This window comes from Microcebus murinus, chromosome 21 (assembly GCF_040939455.1).
Source record: "Microcebus murinus isolate Inina chromosome 21, M.murinus_Inina_mat1.0, whole genome shotgun sequence".
NCBI lineage: Eukaryota > Metazoa > Chordata > Mammalia > Primates > Cheirogaleidae > Microcebus > Microcebus murinus.
In genome coordinates this window covers 17,298,236-17,326,174 of record NC_134124.1, presented here as the reverse complement: position 1 = coordinate 17,326,174, position 27,939 = coordinate 17,298,236, and the positions used below count along the sequence as shown (strand labels likewise).

Below are 27,939 nucleotides of genomic sequence, written 5' to 3'. Positions count from 1 at the left end.
TACACCTTTGCTTTGCTTATTGTCCGTCTCCCCCAGCCCCACAGACTGCTAATAAATTCCAGGAAAGCAGAGACTGTGGTAGGTCTTCTACCTTAATGTATTCCCAGCATGGAGAACAGTTCCTGGCATCTATTAGGTTCTCTATAAATATCTGTTGAACAAACAATTGTTCTTTTAAGTTTACCTGTACTCCCGAATAGCTAGCAGCCCATATACCTTCCTGCACAGAAACTGACAAGTGGCAATACAGCAAGTGGCACTTGAACTGGGCCCTACGAGCCGAGCCGTCTTCCCCCCTGCGCAGGGAAGGTGGCACCTCTCTGTCAGCCAGCCCCGCGCTGGGGTTCCGGGGCAGCTTATTGGCCCCGCAGCCCCCATTGTGAGGTAGCTCTGCTGTCCTCCTAGCCAGACAAGGCAGACAAGCACCGAGTCGGGACCCCATCCAGGCACCAGGACCTCCAGTCCAATGGTGCCTTCTTCCTCCCAGTCACACGGTTCACGTCGCCCTACAGCCGCGGGGGCCGAAGTGGGGGAGGCCGAAAGCCCAGGCGCGTCGTGGCGGGAGCGGGCGCCGCTGCGGGGGGGACCGAGCCTCGCTGGGCGATGGGGCTCCCCTAAGCCCCCCGCTCGCCGCCGCCGGGTGAGGCAGCAGCAGCCGCAGCAGCCTCTGGAGCCGCCACCGCGTCCCTGACTCGCGCGCCCTTGGGAGCTAGGAGCTCGGGTCTGCAGCCATGCGTTCTCCGGGGAAACACCCGCCGCAGGAGGCTCCTGCAAGGCCCTAACCCCGAGCTTCGCCGCCCCGCCGAGCCACCTCGCTGAAGATGTCATTTCTTGGAAGGGACTACAGCAGTGAGCTGGACGCCTTGGGTCATGGCTCCAAGTCGCTCTCGGAGAGCAGCAGCAGCAGCACGACTTCAGAGAGCGACCGCCCCGCGGAGGAAGCGGGGCTATCGTAAGTGACCATGCCACCCTTCTAGAACTTAGGTCGAGCGCTGCTGCTTTTTGCAGCTCCAGACCCCTTTGGCTCCAGACACTCGTATCCCGTTGAACAGGAGCTACACGGACAAAGATGAAACCTTCAGAGTCTGAGAAGGTCGAGCCCTGTGGCTCTGGGTATTACCTGTGTCCTAGATTTGCAAAGTGACCCAGCTAGAGCAGCCGTCCCCCACCTGAGCTGCCGGGTTCTAGAACAGTTTGCTAACTCGGGCTGGCTTTCCTCTCCTGGCACATCTGCCACTATTCCTTTTCCTCCCCCTTCTCTCTCTCTCCTCTCCCCTCCCAGATCCATCCAGAAAACAAATGGTCACCTGCCAATCCCATGTCTCTGCCTTTACTGCCCCAAACTCAGACGCGTGGAACTTTTCTCTAGGACTTCACTGTCAATCAGACAGTTATCTGATCAGATCAGATAATAGCCATCTGAGTAATAGTTTGTAAATGACAATCCCCGGTGTTGATAAGGGTACTAGGAAATGTCTTCTCCCATGTCCTTTTGGGGGGAATTAAATTGGTACCTTTCTAGATGGTAGTGTTGCATGTCAAATCCTAAAATGCCATTTGTACAAAACATACAAATACTTATTGGGCAAACGCTATCTTTGAAAGTACACACACACACACACACACACACACACACACACACACACACCCCTGACAGCAGTGGCGACCTCTGGGAAAGAGAATTGGGAGATGAAGAGACAGAGATAGGAGAGAGATTTGTATTTATGTCATAAGGTTTTTTTGGCTGTTTTTGTTTTGTTTTACCCTTTGAATTTTGTGCTCTGAGTGTTCCTACGTAGTGTAACTAAATATAAATAAATATATCCTTTGATCAATAATACCACTTCTAGGAATTTTTCCTAATGAAATAATAGCACAAGCACACATGATAATTTTTATCGAAGCACTAGTTATGATAGTGAAAACTTAGAAACATTAAGAGAATCGTAGGTCAGGCATGGTGGCCCACACCTGTAATCCTAGCACTCTTGGAGGCCGAGGAGTGGGGATCACTTGAGTTCAGGAGTTGGAGACCAGCCTGAGCAAGAGCGAGACCCAGTCTCTACTGAAAATAGGAAAAAAAATTAGAGAATGGCTAAAGTATGGTACAAATATACAGTAGAATACAGTATATAGCCAATAAAAGTAATGGAGAAAATCTATAGACATGGAGAATGTGTAGTACATACTATTCATACAAAAAATGAGTTTAGGATCCATCATGTATAGCAGTTCTTCTTGTGTGAAATTCTGTGCATTTATTTAGAAACAAATAGGGATGCCCAGAGGAATATTAATCATAGTCTGTGGTTATTTCCGATTGGTGGGATTTTTGGAATTTCCTTTTATAATAGCAATGTGTTATTTTTCAAGGAAAAAAAAATATAAAGCTAAATTTTTAAAAAGGCCCAGAGGAGCTGCCCCATGTGTTTAATGCCCAAGGCCCTGACGTGTAATGCTGTTCGCTAAGGCTCAGTGGCTTCTCCAGAGCCTTGTCCCACCTTTCCCATGAGATCTGATTCAAGTGGGGCAAGGTGCTGTCGTAGGAAAGAAGCGAGAGGTGAAGGGAAGGAGGGCAGGAAAGTGAGAGAGAGAGCACATCTTTTGAAGAAATTACTACTAAAGAATTGAGAAAAGGGGAAAAATAGATTTTTTGACATATTTTTCAATAATTTCAGTTATTAAGAAATAAAATATATTTCTTAGAAGTGAAGGGACAACAGGTTCCCATGCCCCCCCTTCCCTTAGGTGAATTGACTGTCCTAACAGAGATGTGGGAAGTCACAGAGGTCCCCAGTGGCCTGCCTTTCTCTCATCTGACAGTCGGTATCCCAGGTCCATATTGGAACGCAAAGGCCTTGCGCAGCCTCCTCCTCGTGACTCCCCTAAAAGTGACTCCCTAAGGGATGAGACAGACACAAGCGCTCTCTCTGATGGACTCACTGAGTGACCTTGGGCTGTGGATTTCCGCTCTCCTGGCCACCTCCAGACAGTGTAAGGGTGGCAGAAGGGGCTCTCTGTTTTGGCTGGAGACTTGGACTGCACCTCCAATGGCCTCCTGCAGGCACCCTTTTGTTCCAGGTAAAGGGGGCACGTCTACTTGCTTAAACCAGCCCTTGCTTGCCTTTGTTCTACCACCCCAACCCTGCTTCCTCTTCAAGGAGGCTCTTTCCAACAGGTGAGCCCCAGGAAGGCCAAATCCAAGATGGCGGCAATGATGGTGATGAAGCTCACATCTGTGAAACGCTTCATGATTTCAAGACTCATCATGTCACTTCCTCTTTTGATTCTCACACATCCCTGGGACATAGGCAGAACTAGAATTATTCTCCTTTTTTTGGCAGGTGAGGAAACAGGATCTAAGCAGACATTAAGGAGCTTCCCAAAGTAGTAACCAAACACAGTAGATTAATGGCAGAGCTAGAACTCAGAATCTAGTGCCCCTACCTCTGGATTCAGTGCTCTTGCACTCACTTTTCATGCAAGTTCTTTTTTGATTCTGTTCTCATGGTCCCATTCCCACTGCCCATCCTCAATCCCCATCAGGATGGAAGCTGCCAGCAGAGGTACAAAGACCCCTGGTACCCAGCACTCTGCTACATATCGCAAACACTGTGTGCACATTAGTAGTCATCATAAATTATTACATTTTATCTGATGCATAGCATGGATATATTACATAGAAATTCATAGATTATATATATATATAGCAATTCATATTCACAATGAATATTGATTGAATAAATAATTGAATTGAATAAATGATTGAATAAACTAGAACCAGTAAATATTCCTATATGTGGTAGATGGTTATTTTGGTTTTTTTTCTAGTGAGTGAGTGAGCTAATAAATAACCTGATGCCAATAAATACTCTGTAAATTGAGGCAATTATGACTAATTTTTGTCATTGTCTGTCTAAATGGTAGACAATGTAGTGTCAGTAAATATTGAGTGAATAAATCATGAACGAAGTCATCAGATCAATTAACAAATCAACTGGTACTAGGGAGTTATCCAGAATGGTAGCAATTTTAATGAACTTTGTCTTTAGAGCCTAGTGTGTACTAAATATTTGTTGACACTCCTGAATTCACACCAGCCCTGGATCTGATGTTCCAGGACAGATCCCTAGAATGGAGAGTTGCCCCCGAGTCCACTTCATCCAGTCCTGTCCCTCTTCCCCAAGTCTTGTCCCTCTTCTCCACAAGCGCCACTAGAGCTGCTGGAATCAGGCTGAGCCCTGGGCCACCCTCCCCTCCCACTGACAGTGCCCTCTTGCCTCCCTGCTCTCCCCACCACAGGCTGCCGCAAACCTTGATCCACCTGCTGAAATGCAACATCGGCACAGGGCTCCTGGGGCTTCCCCTAGCCATCAAAAATGCCGGCTTGTTGGTAAGATGCATCTGTTGGACAGGAACTAGGCTTACCTATTTGGGGGAGGGGTTTAGGAGTCCCGAATGCTTTCGTACTATTTATCAGTGGGCACTTTGGGCGGACCTTCTGCAATAGGAAATGTGCCTGTTGGCATCAAACCACTGGAGCCAACGTAGGACCAAACCGTGCCTCCCGAGAGTGGGTGGGCCACTGCTCTTAACAATCCACCTTCTCATGGACTCCACCATCCTTCCCCTTCTGTTTCAAAGCATTTGATGGCACCTGAGAAAGTGGCTTGAATACGAGGATAGATGCCCCCACCGATCCCACACTCCCCCTGCGCCAACCCACCCCATCTCTTTTGTCTTATTGATCCCAACTCCCTTGCTTTTGCCTTGTGAACTTTGCTCCTCTCTAAAACTTTACTCTTTCCTATGAACATCGATGCTGCCATACCTTGTGTTTTTCTACAACTTATATCTACCTCATTTGGAATTCCTAAGGTACTTGCAAAGATGAGATATATCTGGGTGTTTTTTTTAATAGACCTAGTATCCTCAGCTAACTGAAAATTCTGAGGCCAAACTGTCTTATTTTCTTTTACACCTCCCCACAATAGCTGCTGTAGAGACGGGCACACAGCAAGAAGCAATTAAGGTCTATCAAACTGGATTGATACCAATTATATAGTTTTCATGTAGTTGCAGTGAATTTTTTTCCTTCTCTCCACACCTGGTAAGTGGATCCATGTCTAAAAAGGCAAAGCAAGACCCCTGCTTCCTCTGACACAACTTCTGATCTCTAGTGGTTCCAACCCGGAGATGGGACCCTCCCCTTTGGAAAACTCTGGGTTCTAGAACTTCTACCGAAGACGTGGCCTTCAGCCAAACTCTCTTTGCCAGTGTGGTATTTGCTTTTTAAGACAGCTCTTGTATCCTTTGATTTCTTGCTTCCTAAGAGGCATTTGATGATTTTTCTTTATCTTCCATTTCCCACCAGAACCTCTGACCATGATTTATTTGAAAAATATCTATCAAGTACCTACTATGTGCACTCTTAGCCCCTAAGAGTATAGAAGTAAACAAGGCAAGAAAGTGCCTGCCACATGGAGACTACATTCTAGTGGAGTCCAGGGGTGCTCTTGATCGCTCATTTGTTTCTTTGTGATAGGTCACATCTATAAAGACGTGAGTGTCCAGAACGAAGGAGTTGAGAGAGACCCTCTTTACTCTGTGCCCTTCTGATCACATCTGGAAGATTATGATTAATAATCAGCTCTACTTTTTAAAATGAATATTGGCAAATTAGATGCCCTAGAAGTGATTCTCAACTTGGGATAATTTTGTGCCCCACCCCAGGACATTTACAATGTCTAGAGACATTTTTGGTTGTCACAACCTGGGGGTGGGGGACACAGACACCTAGTGGGTAGAGGCCCAGGGATGCTGCCAAGTATCCTACAGTGCACAGGACAGCTTCTTACAACAAAGAATCACCTGCCCCCAAATGTCCAGAGTTCCACTGTTGCTAAACTTTGTATTAGAGGGAGAGAACTAAGTCACAAGAGAAACCTTGGTCTTCAAGCATCTTGGTGGAGATGCAGACCAGGGTGTGTACAAGGAATTTACTATGGAGGGACTCTAAAAGGGTAGATATGGCAGATAAGAAAATGCATGGGCTGTGTGGGGAGATAGTGAGCTCTCTGTCATTGGAATTATTCTAGCAGAGGTCGAGCAGCCACTTTATAGCAATTGGCTAACAAAGGCATTCAAACCCTACCATATGGGGGCACAAGGACATTCAGACAGGGTCTCTCATCCAGAGACAGCTTTATTATGCGAGGGGCCATAGCACTTGGACTGGGAGAGGGCCAGGGTGTGGGAATGGTCACTATGTGACTCACTGTCCCTGTCTCTCCTCTCCCTCCAGGTCGGTCCCATCAGCATGCTGGCCATTGGGGTCCTCACAGTGCACTGCATGGTCATCCTGCTGAACTGTTCTCAGCACCTCAGTCAGAAGTGAGAGTCCTGCTTCTCTCTCATCCCAGCACTGGGGTCCCCTCCAAGAGTGTGTTCAGTTTCTTTTGACCATTGACCCAAGTAACTTGGCCATTTCTCCAGGCCACCACCCTGCCACTCTGGATTCTATGGAGGTGTTGGAGGGGGTGAGAAAGAATCCAAATTGGAGAGTCCAGGCGCAAATCCAGCTCTGCTGCTAACAAGCAGAATGACTGTATCAAGTCCTTGCACCCCTTTGAGCCTAAATCTTCTTACCTGGAAGCATCAAAGTGATAAAAGATAAAAGTACTCTGTAGGCCTGGGGTGGTGGCTCACGCCTGTAATCCTAGCACTCTGAGTGCTTGAGCTCAGGAGTTGGAGACCAGCCTGAGCAAGAGTGAGACCCCATCTCTACCTAAAATAGAAAAATTAACTGGGTGTCATGGTGCATGCCTGTAGTCCCAGCTACTCGGGAGGCTGAGGCGGGAGGATTGCTTGAGCCCAGGAGTTTAAGGCTATAATGACACTACTGCACTCTACCAGGGGTGACAGAGCAAGATTCTGTCTTAAAACAAAAAACCAAAAAGTGCTATGTAAACTATCATATATATGTGTAAGATAGTTAGAGATACCCTTTTTTTCCTTTTAATCTCCCCACCCTTAACCTCCCCCAGCCCAATACAGACCCCTTGTCGGGGTAATTTGTTCCAAGCAAAAACTCCTTTTGGAAAAATTTAGTAAAAGTAAAAAACATACTTTGCAATAAAATGAAACGTTTACAATGACTTCGGTCATTAACGAAGCACATGTAATACTCAATGTTTATGTATTTGAAACTTTAACTCAAAAACAACTTTAGAAAGAAAACACAAATGCAACGAAGACAAAGAATGCTGATGAAGAAAGTCCTCGAAAATCAAAATAGGGATAGTAAATGAAACTCTTCCTGAAGCCAAATTATCATGATTCAAATAGGTGTAGCTGGAGTATGCATCAGTCACACCTAACTTTCGGAGCACTTTCCAGCTCAGGAAACACTTTTAAGGGCATTTCCTCACGCAGCAGTTAAATGTATTGTGCCATGACGCTGTGCCAGGTCACCTCGCCAAGAGCTTTGCAAGCCTTCTTTACTCGTTATGGTAATTATCCCTTGATGGTTGTTGTCATTTTTAGTCCCATTTTACAGGACTGAGGTTTAAGTGCCTTGCCCAGGGTCACACAGCTATGAAGTGGCACAGCCGGTATTCAAAGACCTGTCTGACTCCACTCCTAAGCATTTTGCAAAGCTTCTCTTCCCTGCTGGGAGCATTATCTCACCACCCACATAGGCGTCTGACCGACAGACGACGGACGTCTGGCCATTCCTGACAGCCCTTCTCTGATTTTTTTCTGATGACTTGTCTTTCATTTTTTTCCTAATGCACAGGTTTCAGGGTGATGCCTAAGAGCTAGCTATGGCCTTCAGTTATGTTTCAGGTGACTTTCACAGTTTTGTTTTGTCTTGTTTTCTAGCCAACGTTTAAAAATCTGGAGATTTCACATTTAAAAAAAAAAAATAAACCTCTGCTTTCTCCTTTAGACAGTCTATTCCCCTGAGCCTTTATTTCTTTAATGTTCTTCTGGAGGCAAGTCCCAATCAACCCCTTTTAGAATGGGGTGTGTGCTCTGGTTTGCCATAGTCTCCACTACTCCCTACTGTGTCTTATGCCCACTCCCTGTCGCCCACCGGGTCACCTAGGCTGATCCCATAGCTTTTGAATTTGCAACCCTCGGGCTAATATACTTGACAGTCCTATGCAAGGTGACCTCACTTGTATTGCACATGCCTACAGCGGTAAACAGTAATAAAAATGCCACACTCCCCATACATCTCCACATCTATCTCTCACTGCCTCCTCCCCCAAACCCAGATTGTATGTGAAAAACTGAGGCCCAGAAATCTAAAGAGACTTACTAGCTGGAGACTTACTCCAGCTAGCTGAGGAGCATCATGAAATTGAAACTGTTGTAAACCAGCGGACCAAGGGGATTCGGACACCAGAACCCAATCAGCCAAATTAGTTTATTGATACCTGTGCAGGGGCTGTCACCACTCCACGCAAGGAGGGAGAAGCAGCCCCGAACAAAGCTTTTGCGGTGTTTTTTATACCCCTGGGGGCTGGCAGCTATGCAAGCAAGCAATCCCAGAAGCAGAACTTTGCGGCCGTTAGTTAAGTGGACAATGGAAATGTATACACTAAGGGACAAGGGACTTTCCTGGAACAGGACCTCTCTATCCTTTTTTGAGAACAGTCCTCAACTCCCTCCTCCCTCTTCTGAGAACTTTTTACACAGCCAGGACCTTTTACTAATAGTTAGAGCAAGACTGACTCCATTTTAGATCTACAGGAGCCATCTTTAGTCTATCTGCTTACTTCAAAACCCTGGTATCCTAACAAGTCTGGTGCCCTTTCTCTCCTTCCACTGCTCACCTCACACCAGCAATTAACAAGGTGCATTTAGGACCTCGGCAACATGCTGCTACTCCCACTTGCTCCTGCCAAAGATGGTTGGTCCTACAGCAATGGCCTGCCCCACCCTTGGAAAAGGTCACCTAGGAAGAAGGACAAGGGAAGAGAGGGACAGCCTGGAACTTGGGGTCACATCCTATAAGGGTCCTGGGCAGGAGCCTGAGTACCATCTGTGCATAGGATCTGGTCCGGGACAGACATCTCAAATGTTCTGATACTTCCCCAATGGGAAGGAGGAAATGTAAATCCAGAAGAGATAAAAATCACTGGCTTGGCCACACCCACAATGCCCCTTCCTCCCCACACCTCCTCCCATCACCCTATCTCCTCTTTCCTGCTTTGCAGACCTAAATCAATGCACAGCTACTATTTTTTTTTTTTTTTTTTTTTTTTTTTTTTGAGACAGAGTCTCACTTTGTTGCCCAGGCTAGAGTGAGTGCCGTGGCGTCAGCCTGGCTCACAGCAACCTCAATCTCCGGGGCTCAGCGATCCTACTGCCTCAGCCTCCCGAGTAGCTGGGACTACAGGCATGCGCCACCATGCCCGGCTAATTTTTTGAATATATATTTTTAGTTGGTCAATTAATTTATTTCTATTTTTGGTAGAGATGGGGTCTCGCTCAGGCTGGTTTCGAACTCCTGACCTTGAGCAATCCGCCCGCCTCGGCCTCCCAAAGTGCTAGGATTACAGGCGTGAGCCACCGCGCCCGGCCCACAGCTACTATTTAATCAAAAAGAATAAGTCATCCACTAATGACATCCACTTAAATATATATGCTTAAAAAGATACCTGCAAGAAAAGAAAAAAAGGCAAACTCCTGAAAGTTGTTAAAATATAAAATATACCATTGTTAGAAAATTAACAGAACCCTCCATACTAACATACAAATATACAAGAATCACTTACTCTGGGAGTCAATTGTACCTTTAACAAAAATGTTTTAAGTGACACATTGTTTGTCCTTTCCACCTAGACTGCAAAAGACTTTTGTGAACTATGGCGAGGCCACGATGTACAGCCTTGAAGCCAGCACCAACACCTGGCTGAGGACGCACTCCGTGTGGGGGAGGTAGTAGAACAATAGCAATCATAGTCCTCGCCAGCTCTTCCTTTATTTCTAGTTACACAGGTTTGAAACGAATATGTTCTTATTGTAAACTATCAAGCACAACATAGAGACCCCTCCCAGTAGCCCATCCTAAGAGCTGGCTCACACTTTATAATCACTGATGTCTAGTTAGTAATTATTCCTCTAGATGTTTCTTCTCTACATGTATATCAGTATATGTATGTGCATGGAAGTATATAATTCCTTTAGATTGTCTTGTACATTACTTGGAATAATATTTGGAAATTTGCTTTTTCATTTGACCATATAATATGTCCCTAATTTTTTTCCACATTGGGACATATACACCTTCTAGATTATTTTTTAAGGCTCACAATGTTCCCTAGTGTGGATGGATGTTAATAACCACAGTTTTTTTGTTTTTGTTTTTGTTTTTTTTTTTTTTTTTTTGAGAGAGAGTCTCGCTTTGTTGCCTAGGCTAGAGTGAGTGCCGTGGCGTCAGCCTAGTTCACAGCAACCTCAAACTCCTGGGCTCAAGCGATCCTTCTGTCTCAGCCTCCCATGTAGCTGGGACTACAGGCATGAGCCACCATGCCCGGCTAATTTTTTCTCTATATATTAGTTGGCCAATTAGTTTCTTTCTATTTATAGTAGAGATGGGGTCTCGCTCTTGCTCAGGCTGGTTTCGAACTCCCGACCTCGAGCAATCCGCCCGCCTCGGCCTCCCAGAGAGCTAGGATTACAGGCGTGAGGCACCGCGCCCGGCCAATAACCACAGTTTTATTTGATTATTCCCCTGGTGGTGAACATTCAGGTTGTTATCTTGCTCGATAAAAAGTTAATGGTGTCCAAAACGGTTTTCTCTGTCGTAGCTTCTCAGATCATCTCAACAACCTTGGGAGGTAGGCAAGATGGGTTTTTATTGTCCCTGGAAATATGGGGTGGCCCAAAGGCATAGACGTTGATAGTGGTGGAGCAGAGCTTTGACCAAGAACCTAACTCTGCACCCTTACCCGGCAAAGTCTCTCAGGACGTAGTGAGTCCCTCTTATGGCAGCTAAGAGGGATTTCTGTAGCTCCTCTCTTGGGATGGGTTCTCAGTAAGTAGGTCATTGACCTCTGATCAGGAGCCACTCTAACGGTCAAACAGGTGACATCATGTGACAGTAATAATGAATGCCTTACAATAATGGATGGCTAACCAATTTCCAATGACACCCTGAATAAATATTTAATGGGCCCTTACAGATCACTATATTCATGCCTGTTCAGATGGAAAAAAATGAAACTCAGAGAGGGCAATAAAGTTGTTCAGGATCACACAGGAATTTAGAGGTAGAGCAAAGACTGGCACCTAGCATCTAGCCCCTGCCATGACATTGTACCATTTCTCCAGAGGTTCAGAGACTGAGAAAGAATTGGAAACATTTTATTTAAACTAATGATTTGTCATTTTTAATGTACTAAGAGATACCTAGGGAGCTTGTTTAAAAACTGCCCATTCCATGTAGGCAATAATCATTAAAGAATGCTCAAGATGTTAGGTGAAAGGTCATTGGGAAACTTTATAAAAGAAGAAGGTACTGGTACCACCTGACCTCATGTACTCATCTTGGAATCTCATGTTTAGACATGGGACAGCCACGCATGGTGTGTCTCATAGTGGGATCAGAGCACCACCTCTGAAACACTCTTGCCAGAAAATAAAGAACCTCCACCTAATCAAGCCACTAGATCTAGTATTTGTTTACAGAAAAGACAGCAGATAGAGAACTAAGATAAATGATGTCAGGAGAAAGTCATCAACCAAATCTAAAAAATAGGATATACTATGGGACAAATGGGCTGATATCTTTAGTAACACCAAAAAATAAAAAGTTGCAAGGAGAAAAAAAAACAGGGCAAGGGGGAATATAGCAGTTTTAAAAATTTTAGAGACTTAACAAAATGAAATATATAGACTTGTTTGGAAGCCAACTGTAAGATAGATATTTTGGAGACCAATTTGAGAAATCTGAATATTAGATGATATAAATAAATAATTGTTAATTCGATAAGAGATAATAATGGTATGATGATTATACTTTTTAAATTCTTATCCATTAGAGCTGCATACTGAGTTATTTATAGGGGAAATGATTTGAGGTCTTTGGTTTGCTACAAATACTCTGACAAATAAAGTATATATATATATGGTAGAGATGAAGAGGTAGATAGGAGATTGGCAAAAAGTTAATAACTGTTGAAACTGGAGATTCATTCAATTATTCTTATTGCTTGTGTATATATTTGAAAATTTCCATAATAAAGGCAGGAAAAAAAAAACATCGCTCTGGGGTTTCACGTGATATGCCAAGATTCTGACACAATAGGCTGATATAAGAACCAGGAGTCTGCATTTTTTAATATAACATCTCAAACAACAAATTGGATGGTATTACAACCCAATTTAGAAAACACTGATCTAAACATTAGAATCTAAGTAAAGGAGTATATTTCTGTTCCCTTAAAAAATAAATGCATCTCCAAATTTGGAACATGAAAAATCCAGAAGAATAATGACAATAGCAGAGTATAAGGTATTAAATTTTAAAAATAATTATTGATTCTATTGTGGTACCAAAAGAAAGAGAAGACAATATCTCTCTTAAATGCCAGATAATAAATTTAGAAGACATGACAGATATAATTAGAAAATCACTACCTTGCAACCACTGATGAAATAATTTATTCAGGCAATGAATGTTAAAACCATTGGTTTGAGACAAATGGGATACTCGTGCCATCTTAAAGTTTTACCCCACAGATTACAAAAGGAAAATGTACATTTACAATGGAGAGAACTGGTAGTCATCGCTGTAGTAGAACAGCAAGACCTCATGTGCCTCCCCATATGATGAAATAGAGGTGCAAAATATCATCATGAGGAAGCAATCATGCAAGTCCACAATGTGGGGCATTCTATAAGACAATTGGCTTGGACTCTTCAAAAAAAGCCAATGTCATGAAAAACACAAAAAGATAGATATATATGGGGCTGTTCTATGTACAAAAAAAAAGAAAAGACTAAAAAGATATAGCCAAATGCAATATACAAAACTTTATTACATCCTGAATCAAACAAAAAAAAAAAAGCAGCTACAAAAGATATTTTGGGGGCCGGGCGCTGTGGCTCACGCCTGTAATCCTAGCTCTTGGGAGGCCGAGGCGGGCGGATTGCTCAAGGTCAGGAGTTCAAAACCAGCCTGAGCAAGAGCGAGACCCCGTCTCTACTATAAATAGAAAGAAATTAATTGGCCAACTGATATATATATAAAAAAATTAGCCGGGCATGGTGGCGCATGCCTGTAGTCCCAGCTACTTGGGAGGCTGAGGCAGAAGGATCACTCAAGCCCAGGAGTTTGAGGTTGCTGTGAGCTAGGCTGACGCCACGGCACTCACTCTAGCCTGGACAACAAAGCGAGACTCTGTCTCAAAAAAAAAAAAAAAAAAAAAAAAAAAACAAAAAGATATTTTGGAGCAAGTTGGGGTAGTACTATGCCACTTTATGTAAGAAACTTGAACATCCACAGGTTTTAGTATCCACAGAGGGGTGGGGAGGTCCTAGAACCAATCTCCTGCAAATTACAAAGGGTGAGTATTTATTAATAAAATAGGGACTGTATATTTGAGGATATTAATGTTGATTTTCTGGCTATCATAGTCTTAAGAGAGATACACTGAGGTATTTAGGGTCGAAATGTTATGATATCTGCAATTGACTTGCAAATGATTCTGAAAAATAAATGTGTGTGGGGGGGGATGGTTGGATGAACACATACATACAAACATATTTACATAATGCAATTTGGGGCCAAAAATTAAGAATTGATATATTTAGTTAAAGAGTATATGGTTGTTAATTATGCTATTTTTTTCTACTTTTTCTATAGGCTTTAAAATGTTCAAAATAAGAAAAATGTGGGGAAAAATAAAAATTTGCATCAACAGAAATAATTGTTTAAAAAAATAAGCACATTCTAAAAAATAATTGTAATGTTTGTTTTACCTCTTCTTTTCCTTCCCAGGTACACCGTCAGCTTCTTATTAATCATCACCCAACTGGGCTTCTGCAGTGTTTATTTTATGTTTATGGCAGATAATTTACAACAGGTAAAGAGGCCTCTCCTGGGCAGAGTGGGAGAAAGGCAGACCTCCTCCTCCTAGGGCTACATTAGCAAAAGTATAGTGTTCAGGTCATGGGAGGAGACAGCTTCATTTCTACTCCTGGATGAGACCACACTTGGAAGTTCTCTCAGTCCCAGGAATCACATTTTTAAAAGATCATTGAGGAGCCAAAGTAATTCCTGAAAAATGTAACCAGGGTAAAGAGAGAGGCTTATAATCATGAACAATCAGAAATAATTGAGAATTTTTAGCCTGGAATGCACTGGTGACATTTACTTTAAGTTTCTCAAGGGGATCATGTAGAAGATGCCTAACTAAATATACAGGCAAGCAACCTGCACTCTCCCCTCACTGCATTCCCAATAGACATTACAAATCAATCACAGCATTCTGTCTTGTGGAATAGAGGAGCATACTTCTTTCCGTGCACCCAAATAGCCAGAAAGAACTATGACAAGTATTGCAGATAGAATATTCAAGCAGATGGAATTTTTGTCCAAATTACAGACCTTTATTTTATTTTTTTAGCTTTTTATGTTGATAATAGTTGTACATATTTATGGTGATATTTTGATACATGTTATACAATGCGTAATGATCAAATCAAGGTAATTGGGATATCTATCACCTTGAACATTTACCACTTCTTTGTGCTGGAAACATCCCAAATCTTCTTTTCTAGCTATTTTGAAATATACAATAAATTGTTGTTAACTACAGTTGCCCTACTGTGGCTGTCAAACACCACAACTTATTCCTTCTATCTAACTGTATTTTTCTACCCATTAACCAACCTCTCTGGGATAAAGAAAATGTGGTATATATATAAAATGTAATATTGTTCAGCCATAAAAAAAGAAAGAAATCTTGTCATTTGCAGCAATGTGGATGGAACTGAAGGACATTACATTAAGTGAAAGAAGTCAGGAACAGAAAGACAGACATGGCATAGTCTCACATGTGGAAGCTAAAAAAAATTGATCTCATGGAGGTAGTGAGTAGAATCAAGTACTGTGTTTCCCCAAAAATAAAACTTACCCATAAAATAAGCCCTGGCAGGATTTTTAAGCATTTGCACAATATAAGCCCTACCCCGAAAATAAGACCTAGTGATGGGCGTGGCTACGCAGCGTATCTGCACAACCCACGCATTTTGTTGAAGAGCGGTAAAAAAGACGAGCAGCCCTTCTCATCTGCCCCATGAGAGCTCGATTGCTCGACATGAGAGATTGGGGCCAATGGTTCTAAAGGAAATAGAGTCGCAAGAAATTCAGGATGGAATTCGGGGTTTGGAGAGTTAGGATGATGTTCCAGAAGAAGACAGCTTAACTATATTTGAATAAATGTAGATTGTTGTACCGTAGTTAAAAAAAATAATACATCTCCTGAAAATAAGCCCTAGGGTGTCTTCTTGAGGAAAACATAAATATAAGACCCTGTCTTGGCCGGGCGCTGTGGCTCACGCCTGTAATCCTAGCTCTTGGGAGGCCGAGGCGGGCGGATTGCTCAAGGTCAGGAGTTCAAAACCAGCCTGAGCGAGGCCCCGTCTCTACTATAAATAGAAAGAAATTAATTGGCCAACTGATATATATATATAAAAAATTAGCCGGGCATGGTGGCGCATGCCTGTAGTCCCAGCTACCCGGGAGGCTGAGGCAGAAGGATCACTCGAGCCCAGGAGTTTGAAGTTGCTGTGAGCTAGGCTGACGCCACGGCACTCACTCTAGCCCGGGCAACAAAGTGAGACTCTGTCTCAAAAAAAAAAAAAAAAAAAAAAAAGACCCTGTCTTATGTTCAGGTAAACACGGTAGATAGATTTTGTTCAATACGTAGAGCTTTCCAACTTTTAGGACTATTTAAAGTTAAAGAGGATATTCTTGTGTAATAAATTCCCTTTCTCTGGACGTACAAAAGAAAAATTTGGTGGGAAGAAGAGGTTGGGCTAAATGACAAAAGGATCCTTCAACCTTGGGACTTTATGATGCTAAGGGTTTCTGGTTGTCACAGTCATGGGCAGTTAGGGTTGCCAAATTTGGCAAATAAAAATAGGTGACACCCAGTTAAAGTTGAATTTCAGATAGGTAGTGAATAATATTTTTTTAAACTGTATGTCCTATGCAATGCTGGGGACATATTGATACTAAGAAGTTATGTCAACTATCTGAACTTCAAATATGACTGGTGTCCTGTGTTTTATCTGGCCACCCTAACTACACCACCTTTCATTATGCCGCACGTCAGATGGTGGAAGAAGCCCACGTGACCACCAACAACTGCCAACCCAGGAAGAGCCTGTTGCTGACTCCCATCCTGGACATTCGTGTCTACATGCTGACAATCCTGCCCTTCCTGGTCCTGTTGGTGTTCATCCAGAACCTCAAGGTGCTGGCCTTCTTCTCGACACTGGCCAACATCACCACCCTGGGGAGCATGGCTCTCATCTTTGAGTACATCATACAGGTCTGTGCCTGAAACCACGGCAGAAGGGGGTCGGGGTCCTGGGTCTCGGAGACACCTGGGGAGGGTTGTTAGCAGCATGGGCAGGTGAGGGTGAAGAAGGGAATCCCCTGCTCTGAGCAGCCCCTGCCAATATGACATCTAGGAACACTTCTGCCCCACAAGCTATAAAAACTAATCATCACCCATCATCAACATCCTCCCCTTCATCATCGTCATCACATTGGATAACAACGAGTCATTCAACCCATAGTTACTAAATACCTTCTGTGAGCCAGGCATTGTGCAAAGGGCTGGGGACCCCATGATAAGGAAAAACAGATGGGGTATCTGCTCTCGCGGAGGTTGCATTCGCTTGGGGAGATACGCATTGCTCGCATAGCCAACAAAAATTGTGAAAGTGGCAGGTGGGCAAGGAAACATGGATGATAAAGGAGTTTTATTCACTTGATGCCAAGTTCTTCACGTTTTTATTAGCTCATCGAATCTTTACAATAATACTATTTTGGAAGTAAAGTCAGCCCTCTGTATCTGTGGGTTCCACATTAGTGGATGCAACCGAATTCGGATAGAAAATACCAAAAAATAAAAATAATGCAACAACAAAAAATAATACAAATTAAAAAATAATACGGTATAGCAAGTGTTTGCATAGCATTCGCATTGGTATTAGGTATTATAAGTAGTCTAGAGATGATTTAAAGTGTATAGGACGGTGTGCAGAGGTTGTATGCACGACACCTTTCCACACCAGGGACTCGAGCACCCGCAGACCTTGGTATCTGAGGGAGGTCCTGGAACCAGTCCCCTGTGGATACCAAGGAACCATGGTACTGTCTTTATATCAGTTTATAGATAAGGGAATTGATAAACAAAGTAACTTTTTCACTAATTTCAGTCAGTTTGCCTCCCAAGCCCATGCAATACTCTCATCGCAGGCCTTGACATTCCACCATTTACCGTTTCATTTCTTTGAGTCTGAAAGTCTTTGGAGTTGTGTTAGTTTCTTATTGCTGCTGTAACAAATTTCCAGGAATCTCGTGGCTTATAACCACACAAACTTACTTTACAGTTCTAGAGGAGTCCCTGGGCTGAAATCAAGGTGTTGGCCTGGCCGCATCCTTTCTGGAGGTGTTAGGAGAGACTCTGTTTTCCCGTCTTCCGGAGGCTCCCTGCGTACCTTGGCCTGGGGCTCCTTCCAGGTTCACAGACAGCGACGTCAGGCTGAGCCTCTCATGCTGCTGTCCCTCTGATCTTCCTTGCAATTCCTCCTTCCACCTTGCAGGACCCTGTTCCACCCAGACAGTCCAGGATGCTCTCTTTATTTTAGGGTCAGGCAATTAGCAACCTTGATTCAGTCTGAAAACTTAGTGCTCCCTTGCCTTATGTAACATAAGATATCCACAGGTTCTAGTGGTTAGGATGTGAACGTCTCTGGGAAGCCATTATTCTACCCACCACCGAAGTCTGTTAAAATAATCATTCTCCTCGGTCCCTGATAGCTGCCGTACCAGCTGGTGGACTGCACAGCCCTGAAAGAGCGATGGGAAGGAGATGTTAGAGGACCAAGAAATGGGACACTTGAATGCTTGTCTGGGCTGTGCCACCAACTTGCAGCCTGGCCTTGGGCAACTCCCTTCTTCCTGCTATGTCCCACTCTCTCCACATAGGAAGATGGGCGGGCTCCCAACAGCCAAAATGTGGAAACAGCTCAACTCTGCATCCACTGATAAATGGATGAACAAACTTTGATATATGTATTTTACATACACACACACACAATGGGATATTAGTCAGCCTTAGAAAAGGAAGAAATCTCTGACACGTGCTACCACATCAACAAACCTTAAAGACATTAAGCCAAGTGAAATAAGCCCGACACAAAAAGGTAACTGTTGTACGATTCCAGTTACATGAGATGCCCAGAATAGTCAAGTTCATAGACACAGAAAGTAGAATCTAAGGAGGTACCAAAAGACTGGGTATCAATATTTCATAGGTACAGAGTTTCAGTTTAGCGTGACAAAACAGTTCTGGAGACAGGTAATGGTGACAGGTACATAAACAAAAGTGAATGTACCTAACACCGATGAATTGTACGCTTAAAAATGTTGTTAAAATGGTAAAAAATGGTAGTAAGTTGTATGTTACGTATATTTTGCCGTAATAAAAATAAATCGGGCCAGGCGCGGTGGCTCACGCCTGTAATCCTAGCTCTCTGGGAGGCCGAGGCGGGTGGATTGCTCGAGGTCAGGAGTTCGAAACCAGCCTGAGCAAGAGCGAGACCCCGTGTCTACTATATAAAAAATAGAAAGAAATTAATTGGCTAACTAATATATATAGAAAAAAAATTAGCTGGGCATGGTGGCACATGCCTGTAGTCCCAGCTACTCGGGAAGCTGAGGCAGCAGGATTGCTTGAGCCCAGGAGTTTGAGGTTGCTTTGAGCTAGGCATGACGCCATGGCACTCACCCTAGCCTGGGCAACAAAGTAAGACTATGTCTCAAAATAAATAAATAAATAAAAATAAATCAATAACCACTTTTAAAAAACGAGAAGGCTGACTGAGCTCTAGCTATGTTAATGGGTGCTCCCGACTCGGATTCTTCTCTGTGGAGGTCAGGCCTGGCCCAGCTTTCCACCAGGCATGGACCTGGGGCCAGAGCCAATGCCCCCGTCCCGCTGTGTTTCAGAGGATCCCGTACCCCAGCGACCTGCCCCTGATGGCGAACTGGAAGACCTTCTTGCTGTTCTTTGGCACGGCCATCTTCACGTTTGAAGGCGTCGGGATGGTAAGACCCCCGGGGTCCGAGCAAACAGGCCCCAGTGGTCTGCAGAGTGGCCGATTTGAGCTCCCGACTTCTAAATAAATAGTATTTATGCAAAGTGCGGAAGATGATCCTCTCCTGGCGGAGGGGAAGTCAGAGCCCGCACGCAGGTGCCTGCTGCTCCATGCCCCACGCTAAGCCTCGAGACCCACTGAGGATCCACCAGTCCACCCGGGTGGAGCAGGGCGTCCCTGGAAATAGCCCACGAGAGAGGGAACGAAAGGGAGCGCGGTCCTGCCGAGAGGCCCCTTCCCGCCCCTGGGCCAGTGTGCTTGTAGGGGGACCCTGCTCCCTCACAAGGGGCCATATCTCTTTCCACCTCGTCCCCAAACTCTTCCCCTCCACCCCCAAACTCTTTTCACCCCCAGGTTCTGCCTCTCAAAAACCAGATGAAGGACCCACAGCAGTTTTCGTTTGTTCTGTACTTGGGGATGTCCCTTGTCATCAGCCTCTATATCTGCCTGGGGACACTGGGCTACATGAAGTTCGGGTCGGACACCCAGGCCAGCATCACCCTCAACTTGCCCAATTGCTGGTACGTCCCTGCCCTCCTCGGCTGGGGGTGGGGAGAGGCACGGGAGCAGAGCCTGAGCCGCAGAGTGGGGCGTTCCCTTGGGTTATCGTTACCAATAAATATTTACTGTTAATGTTAGCATTCATTATCGTAACAGGTAAGTTTGATAATCCAGGCACTGTGTACTACCTCATTTAATTCTTACAGTAGCCCTATGCGTTAGCATTATTATTACCAACCCCAGTGAATAAATGAATAAGTCGATGTTTAGAGAGGCTGCAAGTCACTTTCCCAGCTCGCATTGTTTGTAAGAAGCTGAAACTTGAATCCAATCTGTCTGGCTTTAAAGTGCCAAGGCCCGGCCGGGCGTGGTGGCTCACGCCTGTAGTCCTAGCTCTCTGGGAGGCCGAGGCGGGCGGATTGCTCGAGTTCAGGAGTTCGAAACCAGCCTGAGCAAGAGCGAGACCCCGTCTCTACTATAAATGGAAAGAAATTAATTGGCCAACTAAAAATATATACAAAAAATTAGCCGGGCATGGTGGCGCATGCCTGTAGTCCCAGCTACTCGGGAGGCTGAGGCAGGAGGATCGCTTGAGCCCAGGAGTCTGAGGTTGCTGTGAGCTAGGCTGACGCCACGGCACTCACTCTAGCCTGGGCAACAAAGCAAGACTCTGTCTCAAAAAAAAAAAAAAAGTGCCAAGGCCCTAAAAACAAAAACAGGAATGATCTGGGAATGTTTTAGAAACAGAAACAGCCATAACAAAACTTATAAGTGCAAAGTAAGGACTGAAGTCCCCCAGATGGACTACTGCTCAGCTCCCAATTCCAGAAATGCACCTAGGCCATCATTGCTGTGCCCCCACTAGAACTTGGTCTGCAATCCTTGTATTCAATCATTCATTCACTTATTCATTCATCCAGGAAACACAGTGCATTCATCACGTGTTACTTACTGTCATTGTTATGGCGATATTGGGTACATAGTGACTAAGCGCCGAGAATTTGAGGGCGAAGGTTCTAAAGCTAACTAATGGGATTTGCACCCTGGTTCTTATGTGACCTTGGGCAAGCTATCTAATGTTGTAGGCCCCATGTCCACCCTCATCCGTACGATGAGGATAATACTAATGCCCGTGTGTATCAGGACAGACGAGGTTATGCTCCATTGATTGATAACTCCAAAATCTCAGTGGCTGAACATGCAAACGCTTAATACAGAATCTCAGTGGCTGAACATGCAAATGCATAATCCTGTGCTCGTGCTACATGCCCATGATAGGGTGGCTAGGGGTGACGCTACCCACCATCCCCACTCCAGGGCCCAGCCACTCTCTAAAGCGTTACCAGCTGCCAGGGCAGCAGGCACCGTGAGCCATGCCTTTTCCCGTGAAGCTGGCAAAGCCCCCTTGGACGTGACAGACATCCCTCCCGTTCACACTTCATCGGGCAAAGCAAGTCACGTGGCCACACCTCACTCCGAGGGGGCAGGGAAGCACAATGCCACCACGTGCCTGGAAGTATTTGGTGGGCAGCGCAAATGACTGCCACGCTACCTCATGAAGTGACTGTGAGGATTAATGGGTTTAACTGACAGAACAGGCTTGGGAAAGTGCGTGGCACATGCTAGGCACTCACTGAGTGTTAGCCATCATCACTGGTACGTGTCCGCACAGCCTTCGTCTTTCTGAGGTGAGTAGGATGCTAGGGCATTCATTTCCCACAAAGCCAGAACTGTAGAATGAGAAAAATGTCACCAGCCCCACCCACGTCACTGCGTTGGGCAATGACTAGATGAGATCATAAACCTGACATTCCTTTGAAGTTGTAAGATATCATCCGAATATGTTGCTCTCATTCTGGGCAATTCGGGCTGCCTCTGGCAACGTGGGGCAGGGCACTTTCCTTCCTGGGACCTCAGCTAGAAAATGAGGCCATTGAACTCTATCAGGACTTCACACCTCTTGGTATGAACCTGGCTGGTCATCAGATTCTTCAGGGGAGCCTTAAACAAATATCTCTTCCCAATAAGAAAAAGGCCAACAACCCAAGAAGAAACGGCCCCCAAGCATGAGCAAACAGTTCACAGGCAAACAAAAAAGTGGACGGCCAGATGGCCAGATAGAAAGATGCTTGAAAAAATAATAGAACTTCCAGTTTAAAAGATCCAGTGGCAAAGACCAGCATGCCCTTGCACACTGTTTGGCAAGGATGTGGGGAAGCAGGTCCTTTCATATGCTAGGACAACAAATGGGCAATAAGTCCGTAGCTGTCGAAATTCGAAATCACATAGACTTTTACCCAACATTTTTACTTCTGAGGTTGTATACCATTTTTGCATAGATATATGTACAAGGGTGTTCTTTGTAGCATTGTTTACTTGGGAACAAAGACTAGGCATAATCTAAATATCCATTAATTGGTGATCAATTTAAAAAGTTACAGTATATCTATGCCATTGGAATATCAAGCAGCTATGAAATAGAAGATCCAGATCTGTGTACACTGGTAGGGGACAATCTTCAAGAAATATTGGATGAAGGGGAAAAAAAGGAGTTCAACAGTGTATAGAGGAATGATGCAATGCATGTGCGTATGCACGTGTGTGTGAGTGTTCACGTGTGTGTGCACGTGTGGACTCCTATATAGATTAAGCTTGTACTTACACAGATTATTTCTGGAAGGGCCGCAGGAAAGCTCTGAGTGATTACCTATGGGAAGGGGAGCTGGAGACTAGGGATTAAGGTGGGAAGGATGCTTTTCACTGCATGGCTTTTGTACTGCAAATTTGACTCTCTGCAGATTTTACTTTTATAAAATATTAAAAGAAAAGAAAGCCATAGATTCCTGGGCCATGGGCCTACTGACTCAGAATCTCCAGGAATGTGTACTTTTAATAATAAGCTGCCCAGGTAGCCCTGGTGGCCAGTCTGGCCTGAGTCATTGGACACTAGCCAACTCTATAACTCAGTGACAAGTACAGGTTGAGTATTCCTTATCTGAAATACTTGGGACCAGATGTGCTTCAGATTTCGGATGGTTTCGGATTTTGGAATCTTTGCATTATATTTACTGATTCACACCCCTAATCTGAATATCTGAATCTGAAATGCTCCAGTGAGTATTTTTCTTTTTGTGTCATGTCAGCACTGGAAAAGTTTAAGATTTTAGAGTATTTCTGGTTTGGGATTTTCAGACTAGGGATTCTCCACCTGTACCAGCTTCTGAGCAATGAGCGAATCCTGAATGGCTCTTCTGGGGGCCCACGTGACCTTTCACATCCCCATCCATCTGTCTGCAGGTTGTACCAGTCTGTCAAGCTGATGTACTCCATCGGCATCTTCTTCACCTATGCCCTCCAGTTCCACGTCCCGGCCGAGATCATCATCCCATTCGCCATCTCCCAGGTGTCAGAGAACTGGGCACTGTTTGTAGACCTGTCTGTCCGCACAGGCTTGGTCTGTCTGACCTGTGAGTAGGATAAAAGGGCACTCTTTGCCCAAAGCCATGACAGGGAATCACACTGGTGCCCACCCCGCCATCATTGGCTCAGCCACTAGCCTTCCTTGTGGCCTAGGGCAAGATACTTCATCTCCCTGGACCTCGATTTTTCCACCTGAAATGAGGCTTAACAGAACTACCACAGAGTAATGTCGCAGTAATCTCTACTGTCTACACATAGAAAGTATACACTGGCTGGTTTATGGGACAAAGAACTATCGTTCATTTAATCACCTTTCTGTATGCCTCCTCTATGGCAAGCACTGTACTGACATTATCTAATCATCTAATACTCATGACTGCCATGACTGCCTAGCAATGTAATATTACCAACTGAGGGAACTGTGGCCCAGAGACATTAAGTAGCATGTCCAAGTCATACATGCTAAGTGACAGAGCTGGGATTTGCACATGGGTTGTGTCGCCTAGGGCTCCTTCAGAGAACTAAAAGCAGTGGACAGTGACGAGAGAGGCGGTCAGAGCATTTGGCAGAGCCCAAGTCCCAAGGGGCCCTGTGACGAGGAGTCTGGACAATGGGGAGCAACGGAAGAGCTCTGAGCAGTGGGGTGGCATGACCAGCACTGAGCCTCTTAGAGCGCTCCTCCAGCCCGCCTTGCACTAGAGCTTTCCTTGAATGTATCTTCTCTGTCCCCTCAGTGTGAGCTCTCCTGGAGGACAGGTGCTGGTTTCTGTCTGTAAGCAGCTTGCTAAGCACCTGGTGAAGGAGAGCTGTGCACAGGAGCCACCCCACCAGAGGGGCGGTGGACTCCCAGCCGTGACAGTTCATGAGCCTCTCTCACTCTCTCACTGTACATGTCAGAGCAATTTCACAAAGAGGTGATGTTTTCTTAAAGATCCAGTGAGCTTGTACAGATGCTCTCCAGAACAGGCTTTCTGAATTTTGTTCCTAGAAAGATCAGATGATTGAAATGTTTAAGGTGATAGATATCCCAAGTACACTGAGATTTACACATTATAAGAATAAATTATTACATAGACCCCAAAACTATGTATATCTATTATGCATCAATAAAAAATTGCATACAGTTTAAAAAAGCATATAGTTAAGTTCTGATGGAGGGCTGGGGAAAAAAAGCATATGGTTGCATAAAATTAAATCATATGATAAATTGCATATTTACTCATTCATACATTTTTGAAATTGGACTCCTTTGGAAAATGTGACACTAAATGTTCATTCTATGTATGACAGATGGAAATCTAAGAGTGTTTATAGAAGAGCAGGGCTGTGGGATGGGCAGCCTAGTGCTTTCTTTGGGTTTTACATCAAGCTTAACTATCAAGGTCCTTTTAAGAGTAGATAAATAAGTAGTTGACATTTGGACAGCAACGGAGGCATCTCCCGTTTTTATTCATTCTTACTTCTAACAGAGGTTATGTTATGTAGATATTACAAAGATTGATTCAGCATCTAGATGAGAGTCAAGCACTTACTGGGCACCTACAGTGTGCCACGTTCTTCCCTATACATGAGAGGCAGCATAGTAGAGTGGAAAGGACATTAGATGGAGCACCCCAGTGGGTTCTCATCTCCGCCCTATGTGAATTTGAGTAGGTCCTATTTCCCCTAGAGCTTGAAATTTCCACATATCTACGGTGAGGAGGTTATAACAGGTAAGTGGTAGAGGAGCCCTTTCAATAAAGATTATATGTGAAAAATTCAATATACAAAATAGAAAAAGATGGCATCAGTGTTGGTGGTTAAAAACAGGGGTGGGAGTCCAGCGCTGCATTGCCTGGTGTACCGCTCGAGCCTGCTCAAGACTGTTCAAGCAGTATCTCAGGCAGCTGTGGAATTCTAGGGCTCCAAAACAATGGTTTATTTCTGAGCTCCCTTTGTTCAGCGACGTTCAGTAATTGTAAGTTTCTCCTCTTGCCGCAGGTGTCTCAGCCATCCTCATCCCCCGCCTGGACTTGGTCATCTCGCTGGTGGGCTCCGTGAGCAGCAGTGCCCTGGCCCTCATCATCCCGCCCCTCCTGGAGATCATCACCTTTTATTCTGAGGACATGAGCTGTGTCACCATTGCCAAGGACATCATGATCAGCATCATGGGCCTTTTGGGGTGTATATTTGGGACATACCAAGCCATCTATGATTTGACCCAGCCCGTCAACCTTTCCATGGCCAACTCCACAGGTGTCTATTCATAACTATCTATTTTTATTCTTATGGCTCTCCCTTCCTCCCACCCCCAATTTGACTTCCATGTGGATGTTGTGTACCTTCAGCAAACCCTCACATCTCTGTATTAACTAGTGGCGTCTTTTTATCTTTCCAAGAGGAGCATAGATAACCCAAGTTAGTACTGCTGCCTCTCAGCACTATCCCTCTTTCAGTTTTGGTTTTCTTTCCTTTTTTGTACCTTTGAACCAAATCATATTCAACCATTCGTATTATCAGCCTCAATTACTGGAAAAGGGATGTCATTCACCCCTACATCCCTGGAAACAGAGACCAAGCATAAATGCAAAAGAAATTGTTTTCTCTATACTGCAGTAGCTGCCCTTAAAGCATCAGATTTTGAAAAAGTTTATCTTACAGGAAGGGAGTTTCCTGTTTAGACATTCTAAGTGAGAGAATCGCAGGCAGAACGAAACCAGAACTTAGCAGTAATTTTGTCCAACTGCTTGGCTCTGCCGCTGATTTCCTATGGGACCTTTTGTAAATTCCTCCCCTCTCTCAGTCTTAGCTTCTTTGTCTGTAAGTGAAGGGTTGAGCTAATTGATTATTAAGGGCTCTGTCAACTCTGCCATTCTGAAAGTGAAAAAAAGAAGTTAATTTATTTTCCAACCACAAAGACTACCATGCTAGTGCTGGCAAGGATGTGGAGTAATTGAAATTCCATGTTCTGCCACTATGAATGGAAAATGGTGCAACAGTTTGTAGTTACTTTAAAAGTTAGACATATACCTACCATATGATCCAACTATTCCACTTCAAGATATTTAACTGAAAAAAGAAAATATATACCCATAAAAAGACTTGTACACAAATGTTCATGGTAACTTCATTTGTAATAGCAAAAAAAGTGGGAAACAAAATAAATGTCTATCAGCAGGTGAATGGATAAATAAACTGTGGATATCCATACAATGGAATACTACTCAGCAATGAACATAATAAACAGCAATGCACACAATAAAATGGATAAATCTCAAAATAACTATGTCGAGTGACAGAATCCAGACAAAAAATAGTACAAACTATATGGAGTACAAACTATATGGAGATATAATCCAGAAAATTCAAACGAATCTGTAGTATCAGAAGATCAGTGGTTGCTTGAGGGTGAGAGGGAAATGTTACAAAGAGGCATGAGGAAACTTTTAGAAATGATGAATAATGTTTACTACCTTGCTTGTGGAGATGGATCAACAGGAGGGTACATATGTCCAAACTGATCAAATTGGACCTTTAAAATATGTGTAGTTTATTATATATCAATTATGCCTCAATAAAGCTGTTAAAAATAGAACCTGCACCAGGCATGGTGGCTCACATCTGTAATCCTAGTATTTGGGGAGGCCAAGGAGGGAAGATTGCTTGAGGTCAGGAGTTTGAGACCAGCTTGAGCAAGAGCCAGACCCCATCTCTGCCAAAATAGAAAAATTAACTGGGCATGGTGGCATGTGTCTATAGCCCCAGGTACTCAGGGGGCTGAGGCAGGAAGATCACTCAAGCCCGGGAGTTTGAGGTTGCAGTGAGCTATGATGACGCTGCTGTACTATAGCCCAGGTGACAGAGTGAGACTCTGTCTCAAAAAAAAAAAAAAATGTGAAGCATGATTCAATTTTCATTTTTTTAAAATTAATCACATGCATATAGTCAACTAATTTTGAAGAATATACAGAACATAAAATGTCATATGAATTTTCTCCAAATGGGTTGAATTGAGTGAAATGTTATGCTTTTTTTTTTTGCTTGCCTATATTATTGCATTTTTTTAAATAATATATTGATTTTTATAACTAAAGAAACTTCATTTGAGGGGGAAATTATTAATGATGAGTTGTTTCACTGTAATGGAAATTTACTTTTTATAAACTTTTTATTGTGAACTATAACACCTATGAAAGGATGTAAAGCATTAATCTACAGTATGAGCAATATTTACAGAGAGCATCATCTTCTATTAGATTATCGACACTGTGGCTTGAATAAGAGGAATTGGCTGAAGGTAGCAGAGTTCCCCTCCTGTAATATCACGCCTGTACCAATGGTCAGATGTCAAACAACCACCTCTCGGGGAGATGTGAAGCAGCTGCGGCGTCATGCGGGAGAGTGGAGAGGAGTGCCCTTTCACTAGTTAGGAAGCTATACGCCAATAACAAAGTCTTTGCTCTTTGGGGAGCCAGACCAGGAGCCTGGAGAAGCTGAGGCTTTGAGGAACCCATGGAAGCCTTACTATAGAACATGGGGCAATAAAATGGAGATAGGGCAGTGGCTTATGATTCTGGGTGGAGGGTGATCACACATCTCACTGCGATCCTAATAAAAGCTATG

At 44.1% G+C, this 27,939-nt stretch overlaps 1 protein-coding gene across 2 annotated transcripts; it reads left to right on the top strand.

Moving 5' to 3' along the window:
* Window positions 1-413: 413 nt before the first annotated feature.
* Window positions 414-27,939, top strand: LOC105858047 (proton-coupled amino acid transporter 3). Of its 2 annotated transcripts, XM_012740900.3 has the most exons (11): window positions 414-952; window positions 4,303-4,393; window positions 6,305-6,393; window positions 9,856-9,951; window positions 14,018-14,102; window positions 16,359-16,577; window positions 19,268-19,366; window positions 19,771-19,937; window positions 23,215-23,384; window positions 25,318-25,572; window positions 27,573-27,939. In XM_012740900.3, exons 1-11 carry the CDS (start codon window positions 822-824, stop codon window positions 27,740-27,742), a joined length of 1,572 nt encoding a protein of 523 aa, XP_012596354.2. In that variant the 5' UTR covers window positions 414-821; the 3' UTR covers window positions 27,743-27,939. The 2 variants fall into 2 exon arrangements, with proteins under 2 accessions (XP_012596354.2, XP_012596355.1); XM_012740901.2 differs by lacking the exon at window positions 27,573-27,939 and having other exon boundaries at window positions 25,318-27,180.